This window comes from Epinephelus moara, chromosome 9 (genome assembly GCF_006386435.1).
Source record: "Epinephelus moara isolate mb chromosome 9, YSFRI_EMoa_1.0, whole genome shotgun sequence".
Classification (NCBI taxonomy): Eukaryota; Metazoa; Chordata; class Actinopteri; order Perciformes; family Serranidae; genus Epinephelus; species Epinephelus moara.
Window position 1 is genome coordinate 36944586 of NC_065514.1, and position 14195 is coordinate 36958780.

General features: G+C 40.7%; 1 protein-coding gene across 1 annotated transcript; it reads right to left on the minus strand.

Annotated features, from left to right (window-relative positions):
• Positions 1 to 433: 433 nt before the first annotated feature.
• LOC126395996 (uncharacterized) lies at positions 434 to 1245 on the minus strand. Its single transcript, XM_050053805.1, has one exon. It carries the CDS (start codon positions 1082 to 1084, stop codon positions 434 to 436), a length of 651 nt encoding a protein of 216 aa, XP_049909762.1. The 5' UTR covers positions 1085 to 1245.
• Positions 1246 to 14195: the final 12950 nt, after the last annotated feature.

Here is a 14195-nt window from a genome sequence, read left to right on the forward strand (position 1 = left end):
AAATGAATTATAATCTAGTTTAGGTTTAGGGCTGATTAACAGGCTAGAGTTAAAAATGGCTGCAACTCCCCCTCCTCGGCCGCTGCCTCGAGGAATGTGGGTATTATTATGACTGGGAGGAGTGAATTCATTTAGACTTACATATTCATCTTGACACAGCCAGGGTTCAGTGAGACTGAGTAAATCAAAATGATTATCTGATATTAATTTGTTTACTAACACTGCTTTAGACGATAGAGACCTGATATTTAACAGTCCGCATTTAATTCTCCTGTTATGTCTTTCTGTCACAGAAGAGGTTTTAATTTTTATGAGGTTGTTATGCACAACTCCTCTTTGTTTAATTTTAGATTTAAATAATTTAGGTGGTCGGGGGACAGACACCGTTTGTATAAAACTATGAAAACTATCGCTGGGTAACTGCACTAGAAGCTCAGAGAGGCGTATAGGACTGTGACTCTACGGAGTCCGACATCGTTTTTGCGTATTCACACACCGAGGCAATATTAATTTTAGTGACCTCCGATTGGCGTAACCGGGTGTCATTGCTGCCGACGTGAATAACAATCTTACTGAATCTACGTTTAGCTTTAGCCAGCAGTTTTAAATTTGATTCAATGTCGCCCGCTCTGGCCCCAGGGATACATCTGACTATGGCCACTGGTGTTGCTAACTTCACGTTCCTCAGATTCCGCTGAGTTTTATCCTCAGCGGATGTGTCGCTGAGTGGGGGAAAGCGGTTGGAAACGTGAACAGGCTGGTGGTGAGCCGTGGGCTTCGGCTTGGAGCTATGCCTCTCACGAACAGTTACCCAGCCTCCCGGCTGCACGGGAGTAGCCGGAGGACAGTTAGCAGAGGCTAAGGCTATGCTATGTGGCTCCGCACCGGCTACAGGGGGCTGGCTAACTACCGCAGCTACTGAATGGTTTTCCATGGTGCGGAGCCGCGCTTCTAATTCACTAAGCCTCGCCTCCAACGCAGCAAATAAGCTACACTTATTACAATTGCCACTGTCGCTAAAGGAGGCAGAGGCATAACTGAACATTTGGCACATCGAGCAAGAAAGAGCAGAAGGAGAAGCCATCGCTAACTGTAAAGCTAATGTAGCTACCAAGGCTAGTAACGTGCAAACAACAGCTAAGAGATTAGCAGGGAAGTCGTGAAAAGGAGGAGAGCTATAAGTGCTTAAACAGAACGAGTGTGGGTTAAGACTTGAAGTAGACGTTAAAGCAACTGAAGTGAGAAAGCAGAAAGCAGGCTAGTAGAATTCACCAGAGCAGTACAGAGATGCTGTCACAGAAACACCGGAAATGACACAACTCGCTTACCACAATACGTCAGCAGGGGAGATTAGTCGCAGACAGACAGTACCTGACAGTAACATTCTCAGCTGTCCTGCCCTGCTTATCCCCGCTGCTTTCAGGCAGCCTTACGACATAAAAAAGATAAATATTCTAATTTGCAAAATTCACAACATGTTTTTATCTAACGAAATATTCTGCTTCGATCCATATTTGTTGGCACTCCGGTCACAATACTGCTCTCCTGCTTGCTGCGCACAATGGTGACGTGTCCCTTTGTTAATGGGATGGGCTAGCAGCAACCTAACAGCACCATAAATTATGTTCACTAACAAAAGTTGATTTAAATCAAAATAATTAACACAAAAAAAAATATTTTCCAGCTCTGAAAGTTACAATGTTGTTATGGAAATGGAAATATTTTTCAGTGATGAGGAAGGTGTACTGTTATGCTGATTTGATCACATTCTAAATATCTAGTTGACCAATTGGATTGCCACTTCAGATTTACTTATTGTATAAGTGTGTTTTGCCACCTTGGTTTCTGAATCACCTAGGAAATGTGTACTAGTAACATTGAGTCCCACTGTTGTTGGGCAGGTTTCCTCGTACAGAAAGCCACTGACATCTGTCTCACTCTGTATCTTCCACCTGACTGAACTCAAGCCATAAGCAGTCTTTGTGTTCTGTCCCGTACACACAACTTTTTTTATGATTAATTGTTTAGCAAAGAGGCAGTTGTTTGTCTTTCACCCAGCAGTTTGACGGGGCGGAAACAATTGAGTTATTCCACTTATGCTCACACACAGCTCATGCAGAGGAGGAAGGGGTCCTTTGCAGCATGGGTAAATACTGTTGCCGTCTGTCAGTCATGAAACCAAGTCAAGAGGTAGGTGAACTACATGTACTGTTTAATGACCCAGATACAGCATGTGCATCTGCCAGGTATGAACTCCAAAAGGGAAATTACACTGCAGGGAATGTTTTTCTTTTTAATATTTTATTTATAATTTTCAATGTTACAACAACAGCAACAGAATATCAGAACATAAAAAAGAAGCAACACAACAACATAAAGAAAGAATACAAAGAGAGAGAAAAAAAAGAAGTGAAAATGGCTGCCAGCTGGTTTACAGGTTTACATGAGTAAACTTTTCACAATAGTAACACCTCAGGAGCAAGGTAGAATAACAGAGAAGAGTGTATCAGATGAAGCATCACACTCCCTCGGGTAATCACGTAGGTCTAAGCTCCTATGAGTGCTTGGTAATATGACTCTGTGTCAAGAAAGGTACCCAAATCCTCTCAAATTTGTTCCGTGTAATAGATTTGTACAGACACAGTCTTTCCATTTGTATGATGGGCAACATCTCCCTGAGCCAGTGTGTAAAGCAGGGTGGAGTGGTCGACTTCCAATTCAGGAGAATAACTTTTTTAGCAACCACCATTGCGAGGTGCAGAGCAATCTGCATATCATATCTTGAATATACCCCCTGGGGGATCAATAAAGTATATCTTATCTTACATGGCAGCCCTGAAGTGTCTGTAGAGCATCCAAAAATGGCAAGATGGTGATTGGGCTGAATGTCTCTGGAATAGGCTTTCGAGAGAAAGCTTGAATAAGTGGTTTTGACATACAGTATGGGAGCATGTAGGGAGACACTAGGAGCTTGGCATGCCACTTTTATCTTACTTAAAGGTGCTGTATGTAAGAATGTGGCCAAATACACTGGGGACACTACTAATGCTGCTTGCCGTGCTGCTGTAGCTCTGTCGTAACTGTAACTGATGCTGAGACTCTACTGACTGCGTGACTGGTAGACGGCGGTGGGTGGCGCAACAGGCCAAAACACAAATTCAAAACATAAACATGATTTGCAGACTGCAAAACATTTTTTTTAGATGAAAATATTCTGGCTGTACTATTGTTGTTGGTGAGATCAGTATGTTATATGAACATTATTCCTTAGTCTCTGTGACATATTAGGAGGATTTTACGACTATTTGCTTTAGATTTCTTACATATAACTCCTTTAATATTTGCAAGGAATTCTTTTCTACCAAATTTTGTTGGGTTGACCTGTCTGCTGAGGCAGAATTGGAAAACAAAAGAGATGCAAGTGAAGAATTTTTATCAGCGGTGACTTCTAACTGTAGCCAAGAAGGGTCTCCTTCTGCCTCTGCACCTTCACATTTCCAGTAAGTAAGGGCCCTCGAGTTAGCTGCCCAGTAGTAATGTTTGAAAATTGGCATACCAAGACCACCCTCTTTAAGGGGTTTGTGTCGGTGGGCCTTAGATATCCTGTGTAATTTGTAGACCCATTTAAAGGGCTACACAATAGAGTAGGGCTGGTCGATTAATCAAATTTTAATCTAGATTACAATTTGGGCTTTCAACGATTATGAAAACAAAATAATCGACATAAAACGATTATGCACTTCTTGTCAGTTTACTCTCGTTGTCTTGTGTTGCAAATCAAACACAGCCAGAAGCTGCGCATGCGCAATACTGCCCCCTCCCCTCCTTTCCTCTATTCACTCCACGAGCCAGTCAAGTAGGTGAAATTGACTAATGTGAAGGGCAGGTGATCGCCAAAGATTTCAAAAACAGCATGCGGAAAATGGCAGAGGGAGAGCGAGAGAGAGGTTGGTCTGTGTGTGTGTGCGTGTGTGTGTGTGTGTGTGTGTGTGTACATCAGGGCAGAACTTGCGCGACCATGTGGAGACAGAAATGACATGCCGTCATGTAAATAAGTCATCACGTGCGCCGCATAATCGTGATTTCAATTTTGACCAAAATAATCATGATTATGATTTTTTCCATAATCGAGCAGCCCTACAAAAGAGAATGAATCTATGTTTATAAGGGGAACAGATGAAAATGAAATCATTGAAATTGTGAAATAATTTAAGAGCAAGAAGTCAACAGATTGTAATGGTATTGATATGTCTATGATCAAAAACATCATTGAGTGTGTGGTGAAACCTTTGACACGTATCTGTAATCAATCCCTAAAGACTGGTATATTTCCTAAAAAAATGAAAATAGCAAAGGTCATACCAATATACAAGACTGGAAATAGACACAATCTCTCAAATTACAGACCTGTCTCCTTACTGCCACAATTTTCAAAAATACTCGAAAAACTCTTCTATAGCAGACTGAATGATTTCATCACTAAACATAATGTACTCATTAATGTGATCAGCAATATGGATTTCGCGCTAACAGGACAACTTCACTTGCATTAATGGAATTTGTTGAAGAAATAACAACTGCAATAGAGAAAAAAGAATATGCAATAGGAATATTTCTAGATCTCAAAAAAGCATTTGATACTGTCGACCGTAACCTTTTATTAAAGAAAATACAGAGATATGGAGTCAGAGGGGTGGCACTTTCCTGGGTCAGCAGAGAGATATGGAGTCAGAGGGGTGGCACTTTCCTGGGTCAGCAGTTACCTGGAGAACAGGTATCAGTATGTGCAAATGAATAATGACTTTACAGTAAATCTCAACTTCAGAAGGTCACTTGTGGGGTTCCCCAGGGCTCAGTTTTGGGACCAATGTTATTTATCCTGTACATAAACAGTATAAGTAAGGTTTCCAAATTATTAAAAACTGTTGTTTTTGCTGATGATACAAATCTACTCTGTTGTGGTACGAACTTGGAACAACTTTTGGATACAGTTGAGAGGGAACTGAAATCTTTAAAGAGATGGTTTGATTACAATAAATTAACACTGAACCTGAGTAAAACGAAATTTATAATTTTTGGAAATCGATCAACAAACTCCATAAGAAAACTCATGATAAACAATGTTGAAATTGAAAGAGTGTCTGAAAACAAATTTCTTGGAATATTAATAGATAATAAATTGTGCTGGAAGCCACATATAAACTACATCAAAACCAAAATATCAAAGTCAATTGCAATACTATTCAAAGTCAAAGATTTTTTGAATCAAACATCATTATACACCTTGTACTGCTCCTTTATTCTTCCATACATAAGCTACTGTGTGGAAGTGTGGGGAAACACGTACAAAACAAAAACAAATCCAATCTATATTCTTCAAAAAAGAGCCATAAGAATTGTAAATAAAACCACTTACAGAGAAACAACAAACCCACTCTTTATCAAATCAAAAGCTCTAAAATTTAAAGATCTGGTTGACTTCAAAACAGCTCAAATCATGTATAAAGCTAAAAATAAATTATTACCTAACAGTATCCGAGAGTTGTTTTAAATGAGAGAAAATCAGCACGACCTGAGGGGAACCAGTATATTTAAGAAACAATTAGTGAGAACAAACACAAAATATCACTGTATTACAGTTAAAGGAGTCACCTTGCAGAATAATTGTAACAAGGAACTGAAAGCATGTTCATCATTAAATAAGTTCAAACGAATGTTCAAAAACAACATACTGAAGGGATATATGATGGAACAGGACATGTAGGTTGTCCTGTTGTTGAAGTATGTCTCATTCTGATTGCAATGTTATTTTTATGGATTTCTTGCTTGATTTGTTTGAGTTGTATGTTAACGAAGCGGAGAGCTTAAGAATTTAGGTTCAACATAAAGTTTAAAGATAAAATACAGAAAGAAAAAAGGGGTAGGACTAGATAAGTTCACACTTCCTTCCTGCTCCTTTTCGGATGTGAAATATGCAAATATGTTTCCGAGTTGTATTTCTTTGTTTGATTGTTTTTTTTGTTTTTGTTTTTGTTTTCTTTGGTTTGTCTTTGTGACTTGCTGAATGGCTGACCTTTACTTTATGCAACTTGATTATTCATGTCTTTCATTTTTTATTTCTTTATTATTATATTTTTATTTTTATTTTATTTTTTCTAACCAAAGCTTGTTTGTTTCTTTTAAACATGTCCGAATAAACATTACTCTATTCTATTCTAAAACACAAATATTTGCTTCACTGAGAGTGGATGGGAGCTTTTTGTTACTGAAGGTATCCTGAATCATTCTTAGAGATGTTGGTGCCAAGGCATCTCAGAAGGCTTTATAGTAGAGCCCTGCGCGGGACTGTTTTCTTCAACCCGCTCCTGCCCGCTCCCGCTGAATTTCTGACCATTACCGCCCGCAACTGCAACGTGTGTATTACACTCCCACCCGCTCCCGCAATGTGTATGTCCACTCCCGCCCGCAACCTGCAAAACGCACAATAATAGAGATCGATGATTTTGTGTCTTCTCCCATCCCGCAGGAGAAAACACGTCATTTTATAGGCTATTAATAAAGAGATTCATGGGGTTGTTTGTTTCGTTTCCCTGGCCTGCATGTCTTTTGACGCACTGGTCAGGAATAGCTCTCCTATTTCATTGTTTTTATTTAGTTTTTAATGAAATAAAGGCTGTTTCATATTCTATTCTCCTCCTCTGTATTTTATTTATTTTTCTACCTTTATATAATCACGCAGTGATTGAGGTTAAGGCAAGCCCGGTGCCAGGATGAAGTTACTGAGGGGGCGGTTAAAAATTATGAGGGGGCAAATCTTTATTATGCATATGCAACATAGGTTCACAGTGAGTTATAAAGAGCGCGCAGCCGTGCGTAATTGTCGTGCGTAATGACAGCTCATCGCCGGTGAAACACAATAAACTGCACGTCTTCTTTCATGTTTGTCTCATGACAGATGGAGCTTACAGACAGACAGACAGACAGGTGGAGCAAGCGGCAAATTGGTATGAAAGCTGGTTCAGGGCATATTTGTCCATTTATGAATAAATATAGAGTGGAAACGCTTATGCATGTGCACCAAGATCCCGCAGTGGGTTTTTTTAGCCGCCCATTGCCGCCCGCAGCAATGTCCAAACCGCCCGCTCCCGCAATATTTGCGTTGGGTCCCGCGGGACCCGGCGGGACCCAGTCCCAATGCAGCCCTCTACTTTATAGAACTCTGGCCCAAACCCATCTGGTCCGGCCGCTTTTCCAGTGGAAAATGTTTTAATGGCTTCCTGCAACTCAGACAATGTAAACTGAGCTGTGGAAAGTGAAGCGGCACAAAAAACTTATAAAAGTCCTCTTGTGTAGCTGTCGATTTGGAGGTGTAAATTTCTGAATAGAATTCACTGAATCGTTCGTTCGTGTCCTTTAAGTCTGTGAGCATTGTACCCGAATTAGACTTAATTTTGTAGATGGCTCGTTTTGCTTGTTCTCCTTTTAACTGCCTTTCCAACAATTTCTGCGGTTTGTCACCCAACTCAAAGTGTCTCTGTTAAAGTTTAAGTAGTATATTACCAAAGTTTAAGTAGTATATTACCAATTTGTTCTCCAGAATGGAGTTGTATTCGTATTTTAATTTCAGCATGTTATTGTAATCTGATTGGGACAAAGAGTTTTTGTAAACCTGTTCTGCAGCTAGTAATTCTTTCTCAATCTCTTCTAATCTGACTGGCTTTACCCTTTTCATCCTTGCCTCATAAGAAATAATTTGTCCTCTTATATATACTTTGAGTGTTTCCCACAATGTTGAATCATTCACCTCACTGTTATCATTGGTCTCGAGGAACTGCTTAATGTGTGTCATAATAGATTCTTTAAATGTCTGGTCCCTTAGTAAAAAGGGGATAAAACGCCATCTTAGGGAGGGACAGTTGAAGGTTGAGAGTGACAGGGGCATGATCAGATATTATAATGCTGTGATATTTGGTGTGGTCGATATTGGAGATTAATCTTGAATCTACTAAAAAGTAATTAATCTGTGTATATGATCTGTGTACATGAGAGTAGAAAGAATAATCGTGATCAGATGGAAGCTGCAGTCTCCAAATGTCTACTACCATCTTTGACTTCATTCAATTGTTAAGGCTCTGCACATCTAAATAAGGGTGCAGATAGCAATTAAAGTCACCCCCAATTACTATATGGCTTGAATCGTTATCTGGGATCAGGTCAAATACCTTATGAAAAAAAGCTGGGTTGTCAGTGTTCGGTCCGTAAATATTTACCAGTGTAACGGGAAGTAAATTGAAATGGCCTGTTAAGACTATAAACCTGCCATTTGGGTCAACTGTAGATGAATGAAAATGAAAAGGTACATTCTTACGGAAGAGAATGGCAACACCTCTGGCCTTAGATGTTAAAGGTACCTGGTACACCTGTGAAATCCAGTTAGCCCTAAGTTTCCTGTGCTCAGTAGCTTTAACGTGTGTTTCCTGCAAGAAAATAATGTCAGACTTCAGTGACTTCAAATGTGCAAAAACCTTACCTGGCTTAATAGGGTGGCCTAAACCACGCACATTCCAAGAGACCAAAGATATGGAATCGAGCAGAGGTGGGTAGATTAGCTAAAAATTGTACTCAAGTAAAAGTAGTGTTACTTCAGAATTACATGACTCAAGTAGAAGTAAAAAGTAGTCATCCAAATAATTACTTGAGTAAGAGTAAAAAATTACTTGGTGAAAAAACTACTCAAGTACTGAGTAACTTTTGACTAACGTCTGATTTATTTGTTAACACAAGCATTCAATCAGACAGACAAAAATACAAAATAATCATCTTCAGGTAAATTAGAGTTCATCCAATCAATAAAATAATACAATAAATAAAAATAAATTAAAGAATTACAAAATAACTTAAATTAAAATAATCTTCAGGTAAATTCAAGTACTTCAATAAAAAATAAAATCAATAAAATAATAATAGAATAAATAAAAAACAAAAATAAATTAAATATTTACAAAATAACTTAAATTACAGCACAAGTAACACAAATTTCCAATCCTTTATAATTTTTCACGAGGCTCAGCAGGCAGAACTAGAACAAGACAGCCCATAAACTCTTTGTGCATGTGGCTTAGCAGGCAGAACTAGAACAAGGCAGCCCATAAACTCTCAAACTGTGCGTGTGTGTGTTTGAGTCTGTGTGTTTGTGACAAAACGTGCAGAAACAAACATTTTCACCAAAGAATCACTCAGTGATGTGACTATTAAGCTTCAACAGTAGTTGGCTCTCAAGGTTCTTGGAGTGAAGCTGTGATCATTTAGCAGTGAACAGGAGTCCTGCATGACTGAAAAGTCTCTCACAGGCTGCAGATGCAGGAAGACCAGTGTTGACTTTGAGTGACAGCTTCTTGATGTGAGGAAAGGTGTGGAGTAGATCCATACCTGCAGTGGACAGACATGAAAGGTACCTCTCCAGCTCTCCTACTTGTGACTTTCCTGACTCCATGGATGCAAAGAAGTCGTCTTCATCAGAGAGGTTGCTGTTTGTGCTGGTGACATCATCCAAGTCGGTGTCGAGGTGATTTCTGATGTAGTCAAGGCCTGTGGCAAGACAAATCGTTTTCAAAATAATTAGGTCTGCACATTATTCTTACCCTTCTACTGTATATGCTGTCAAGCTGCTGATGTTTGACATTAAAAGCTACCTGAGCTTCTAACTATTGCCACCCTGTGGTTTGTCACTGACACACTATAATCCTAAATGAGAGTAACATTATACAGATTTATATATGTCAATGTCTACTGGTTCACATTTGAATTGATAAAAAAGTATATTTACCAGCATTTAAGATGTTTTCCTCTGTGGTCCAGGATGTTCTGAATCTTGGTAGGAGTATTGGTGCTGCTGCAATCAGCTCAGGCTCTTTCATGATGTCCCCAAAACGTTTCTGGATCCCTCTCTGCAGGGCATGAACAAGAGGTGTACATATTTTGCAAGATACCTCCAGCCTCTTCAGCTTGTCCCGCAACTGGTAAAGTGTTGGCAGCAGGAGGCCCATATGCACATATGATTCCCCTTGGAGGATGTTAAGGGCCATGGCAACAGGCTTCATCACAGCAGCATACTCATCCCATTTCACCTGGACTGAACCTATGAAAGATGTAACGATAAAAAAAAAAAAAAGACTTATAGCTATTTCTGGTACAATGTATTTATTGTGCATTGCCCATGTTAAATACACAAATAAATAAAAATAAAATAAATTAGTTAAATTATTTCATTCAAATAATCCACAATTGTCACACCACCATGCAAAGAAAACTAAGTTACCTGAGACAGGTGGATTCACCCATTAATCAGCAAGGCTCATTTATTTTTTATTATTCTTTAAAAACAAAATATAAGTTTTGTCAACTCACATCTTTATCTTTAATGCTGTGCAGACATTGCGAATTGCTTGTTCTCCTTACTCTCTGTGGATGCGCACAATCCTTTCTACAGCGAGGAACAGGGAGCTCCAACGTGTCTGATTAGGTCGGAGAAACTGCAGCTTGCATTCACGTTCCACTGTTTCATGAGCCATGGTTGACCTGCTGGTTTTATTCCAAAGAGCATGACATTTTGCAAAGGCAGACCGAGACAGCCTCTTGTAGGTTTCGTTGGCAGCTCCTCCTGCAGCAGTGGCATCAACTGTGGATATAAGATTGAGGAGATGGCATGCACACTTTTGGTGCCTTGGAAGTTGGTACTCAAGGCCTGTGTTGTCATCCAGAATAGCAGACACATCTTGATACTCCACCTCTGACTCACTCTCATCTTCTGTTGCATCATCGAGGGTGGAGTCACTCTCCTCTTGTACATTGGTGGCTTCCTCCTCTTTCTCCTCACCATATAATCGAAAGGCCTTCAGGAAGTTTGAGCCACTGTCTGTTGTCGTCCTGGTCACTTTTCCCCTGATGTGGTACTCAGAATGTATTTCCTCTAATGCGGCAGCAAGGACGTCAAACGATGTGCGAGCCTTTGAGAGGTCTACAAGCCAATGCAGCAGAGTGCCTCTCCAGTGAGGTGTTGTCTATCCAGTGACAGGTGAGACCTAAGTAGCTACGTTGTCTGGCAGACCAGCAGTCTGTTGTGGTAGCAACATAGTTCACAGCACTCAGCTTTTTGATGATTATGCTCTTCTTGTGTTTTGCAGCTTCCTGAATTCTTGTGCATAACGTTTTCCTTGTCATTACTGTATGAGGTTGCAAGGTTTCTATCATAGTCTTGAAGGATGGTGTTTCAACTACAGAAAATGGTTGGTTGACCTCACATACAAAACAGTCCATCATGTACAAAAAAATACAAAACAGTCACCTATCCACAGCAAAAAAAACGAATTTAGGTCAAACTTACCGCTACATGTTTCCTCAAGTTAGACGTTGAGTTTTTGAATGCTGAAATGTCCGTATGTTTTGGTAGACAGAGAAGACACCGCATAATGTAGCTGCTGTTTCGCACTGTTTGTAAGCTAAACATGCTTTCAATATGAGGCCAGGGGTGTCCCTCCTCGTCTATGTCTGCATTGCCGACCGTTGATTCTGCCATTTTTCATCCGTTCCTCTTTTTTGTTTTTTGCTACGAAGCTGTAACCGCTAAAGCTAACCCGTCCCACCGCTGAGATTGAGTATCTTTGGTATGGTCACGTGACGAGACTGCACGGCTACGGCTACATTTGATTGGTGAAACACAGTCACGTGGTAAAGCCTTTGGCGGAAGTCTCTCTCTCTGACAAAATAAAACACTAAATTGATGTGTATGCGGGGGGGATAAAAAATAATGATGCGTAGAATACCAAAGAGGTAAAAAGAAAAGTAACGAGCTCAGTGTAGCCTAATGTAGCGGAGTAAGAGTACAGTTTCTTCTTCACAAATCTACTCAAGTAAAAGTAAAAAGTATAGTGATTTAAAACTACTCCTAGAAGTACAATTTTTTCAAAAACTTACTCAAGTAAATGTAACGGAGTAAATGTGACTCGTTACTACCCACCTCTGGAATCGAGCATATTATTCATTTATGTTACCTTGACTGAGTCCCGAGGTTGCGTTGTGAGCGACAAAAAACATAGTTGCATTAGAGACACGCACTTAAAATTCAAACTGGCAGCCAGCCACAAAAAACAACAAATCAAATAAACCGTTAACAAATCTGTGACCAGAACCAACACCTGATGCTTCCCCAAACAAAGCCGAGTTACCCTCATCCACATTGGGGACTACCGACCAAAAGAGCAGAGAGAAGAAAAAAAAAAAAAAACACCTCCAGCTCGCGGCCCTTCATTGGCACACATATGTCAAGAAATTGGACTTAAAACAGTGTGGAATGCCCACAGCCTGTCTGAACAGCCTGAACCAGCCTTAACTTTGGATTTCCCTATAGTTTGCAGTGCACTTGAATGCACCCTGTGAGGTGACACCTGAAGGGCATTGACTAATTAGTGTGGACTGAGTGTGTGTGTGTGTGTATAAGCTGTGTTTCAGAGCTCACAGAGAACAGAGCTGGGCAAAGGACAAGACACTGCTGTGAAGGACAAAAAGAACCCTCTTCTCACCTGGAAAACCCTCTCTTCACCTGGAAAAACCCTCTAAAAAAGGAGTTCAGGCTAACCGGCCAACAGAAAGTAAGCTGCTGCATGTGTGCTCTCCCTCCCCCCTCTCACCTTGGATTTCCACATTATGATCAGCAGGCTATGGAAGGACCAAGCTGCCTGAACCTGAATTGACATGCTGAACAGGAGGAATCTAATGACCAGCCCCTGGATTGCCACAAAGGTCGGGACCACAAGTTCTCACCCAAAGCGCTGAGGTAACAGAACCTCTTTTAACCTCTTTTGATTTTATGGTGACCCACTTGCCTGGACCTGTTTTTAAGTTTTTGTATGTCTTTGTAGAGCCAACCAGCCCCCCTCTGGTGACTGAAGGCTTTGCTGTCGCCATCTGCAGTCCAGTCTGAAAGTGCTTTTCACTATTTTAAATAGATTGTGCTTTACTTCTTTTAATCTGTGGTTCTCTGTGTCTGGTTTTTGGTCTGATGTGGCTTCCAACTGGTCCAGTTTTTAGAATTTGGTGTGTTGTGACACATATATTACAGAACAGACTGAACATTGTAAAAACAAAAGTGCCAAGCCAAAAGTCTGTTCAGTACACGTATAAACTCTCTGTATTCATGTCTTTCAAAGTTCTTGGTCAGCAAATTTTTTCGCTTCAGCCGGGTCACTGAATATTTTTACTTGCCCTTGGTGATGCACATGGAGCCTGGCTGGGAAGCGCAGTGAGTGCCGAATCTCCATCTCCCGCAGCCACTGTAGCATCTCACAGAAACTCCGCCGTTGCTCCATCACCTTCGCAGAGAAAGATTAAGATGTGGTGACCTCCGTAATCCAATGGGTGCTGCCTGCCGAGCCGTAGAATCTTTTCTTTTTCCTGTGCAAGATGCACCTGTGCTATTATCCCCGGGGTCTGGAGCCATCCGGGGGTTTGGGCTGTTGTGTGCGGTGCACTCTGTCGATTACGACGGGTTTGGCGAAGTTGTCATTCCCCAGCAGTTTAGGAATCAGATTGAAGACAAATTCTGTTGGCCTCCCTTTCTCCTCACCTTCTGGGATAATCTTTATGTTGTTTCGCCTGGACCTCACCTCAAGGCCTGACAGCTTGGCCCACAATCTTTTATTTTCTTGCCGCAGCTCTGTAACAGAAGTTTCCACTGCGTTGATTCGCTGCTTGTGGTCCGCAGCCTGATTTTCAGCGGTGGACAGCCTCTTGTTGTGCACCTGCTGGGCAGACAGGAGATTCTGGAAACTCTGCTCGAACTTGTCGAACCGGTCGATAAAAGATTGCAAGAGCTTGTTCGACAGTTTCTGCCAGATAAATGGAAGCTCATCTTGCTCTTTGGATGAAGACATGTCTGGAAGTTCATTGCTAGCTTGATCACAGCTAGCAGTAGCACCTGCTAATGGGCGAGCAGCTCCCTTTCCACCATGTGCAGATTTATTCGACATGTCTTTGTTCTACTTTTTTGTTGTCGTGAGAAGGAAACAGGCAGCAAAAATCTTTCACCAAAAGTTAACTTTTCCTAAACCTAACCACAGTAATTTTCATTGCCCAACTTAACCTCTGTAACTTTACGTTAATTACGTAACGTAGGTTAAGGACATAATGTCATTCTTGGG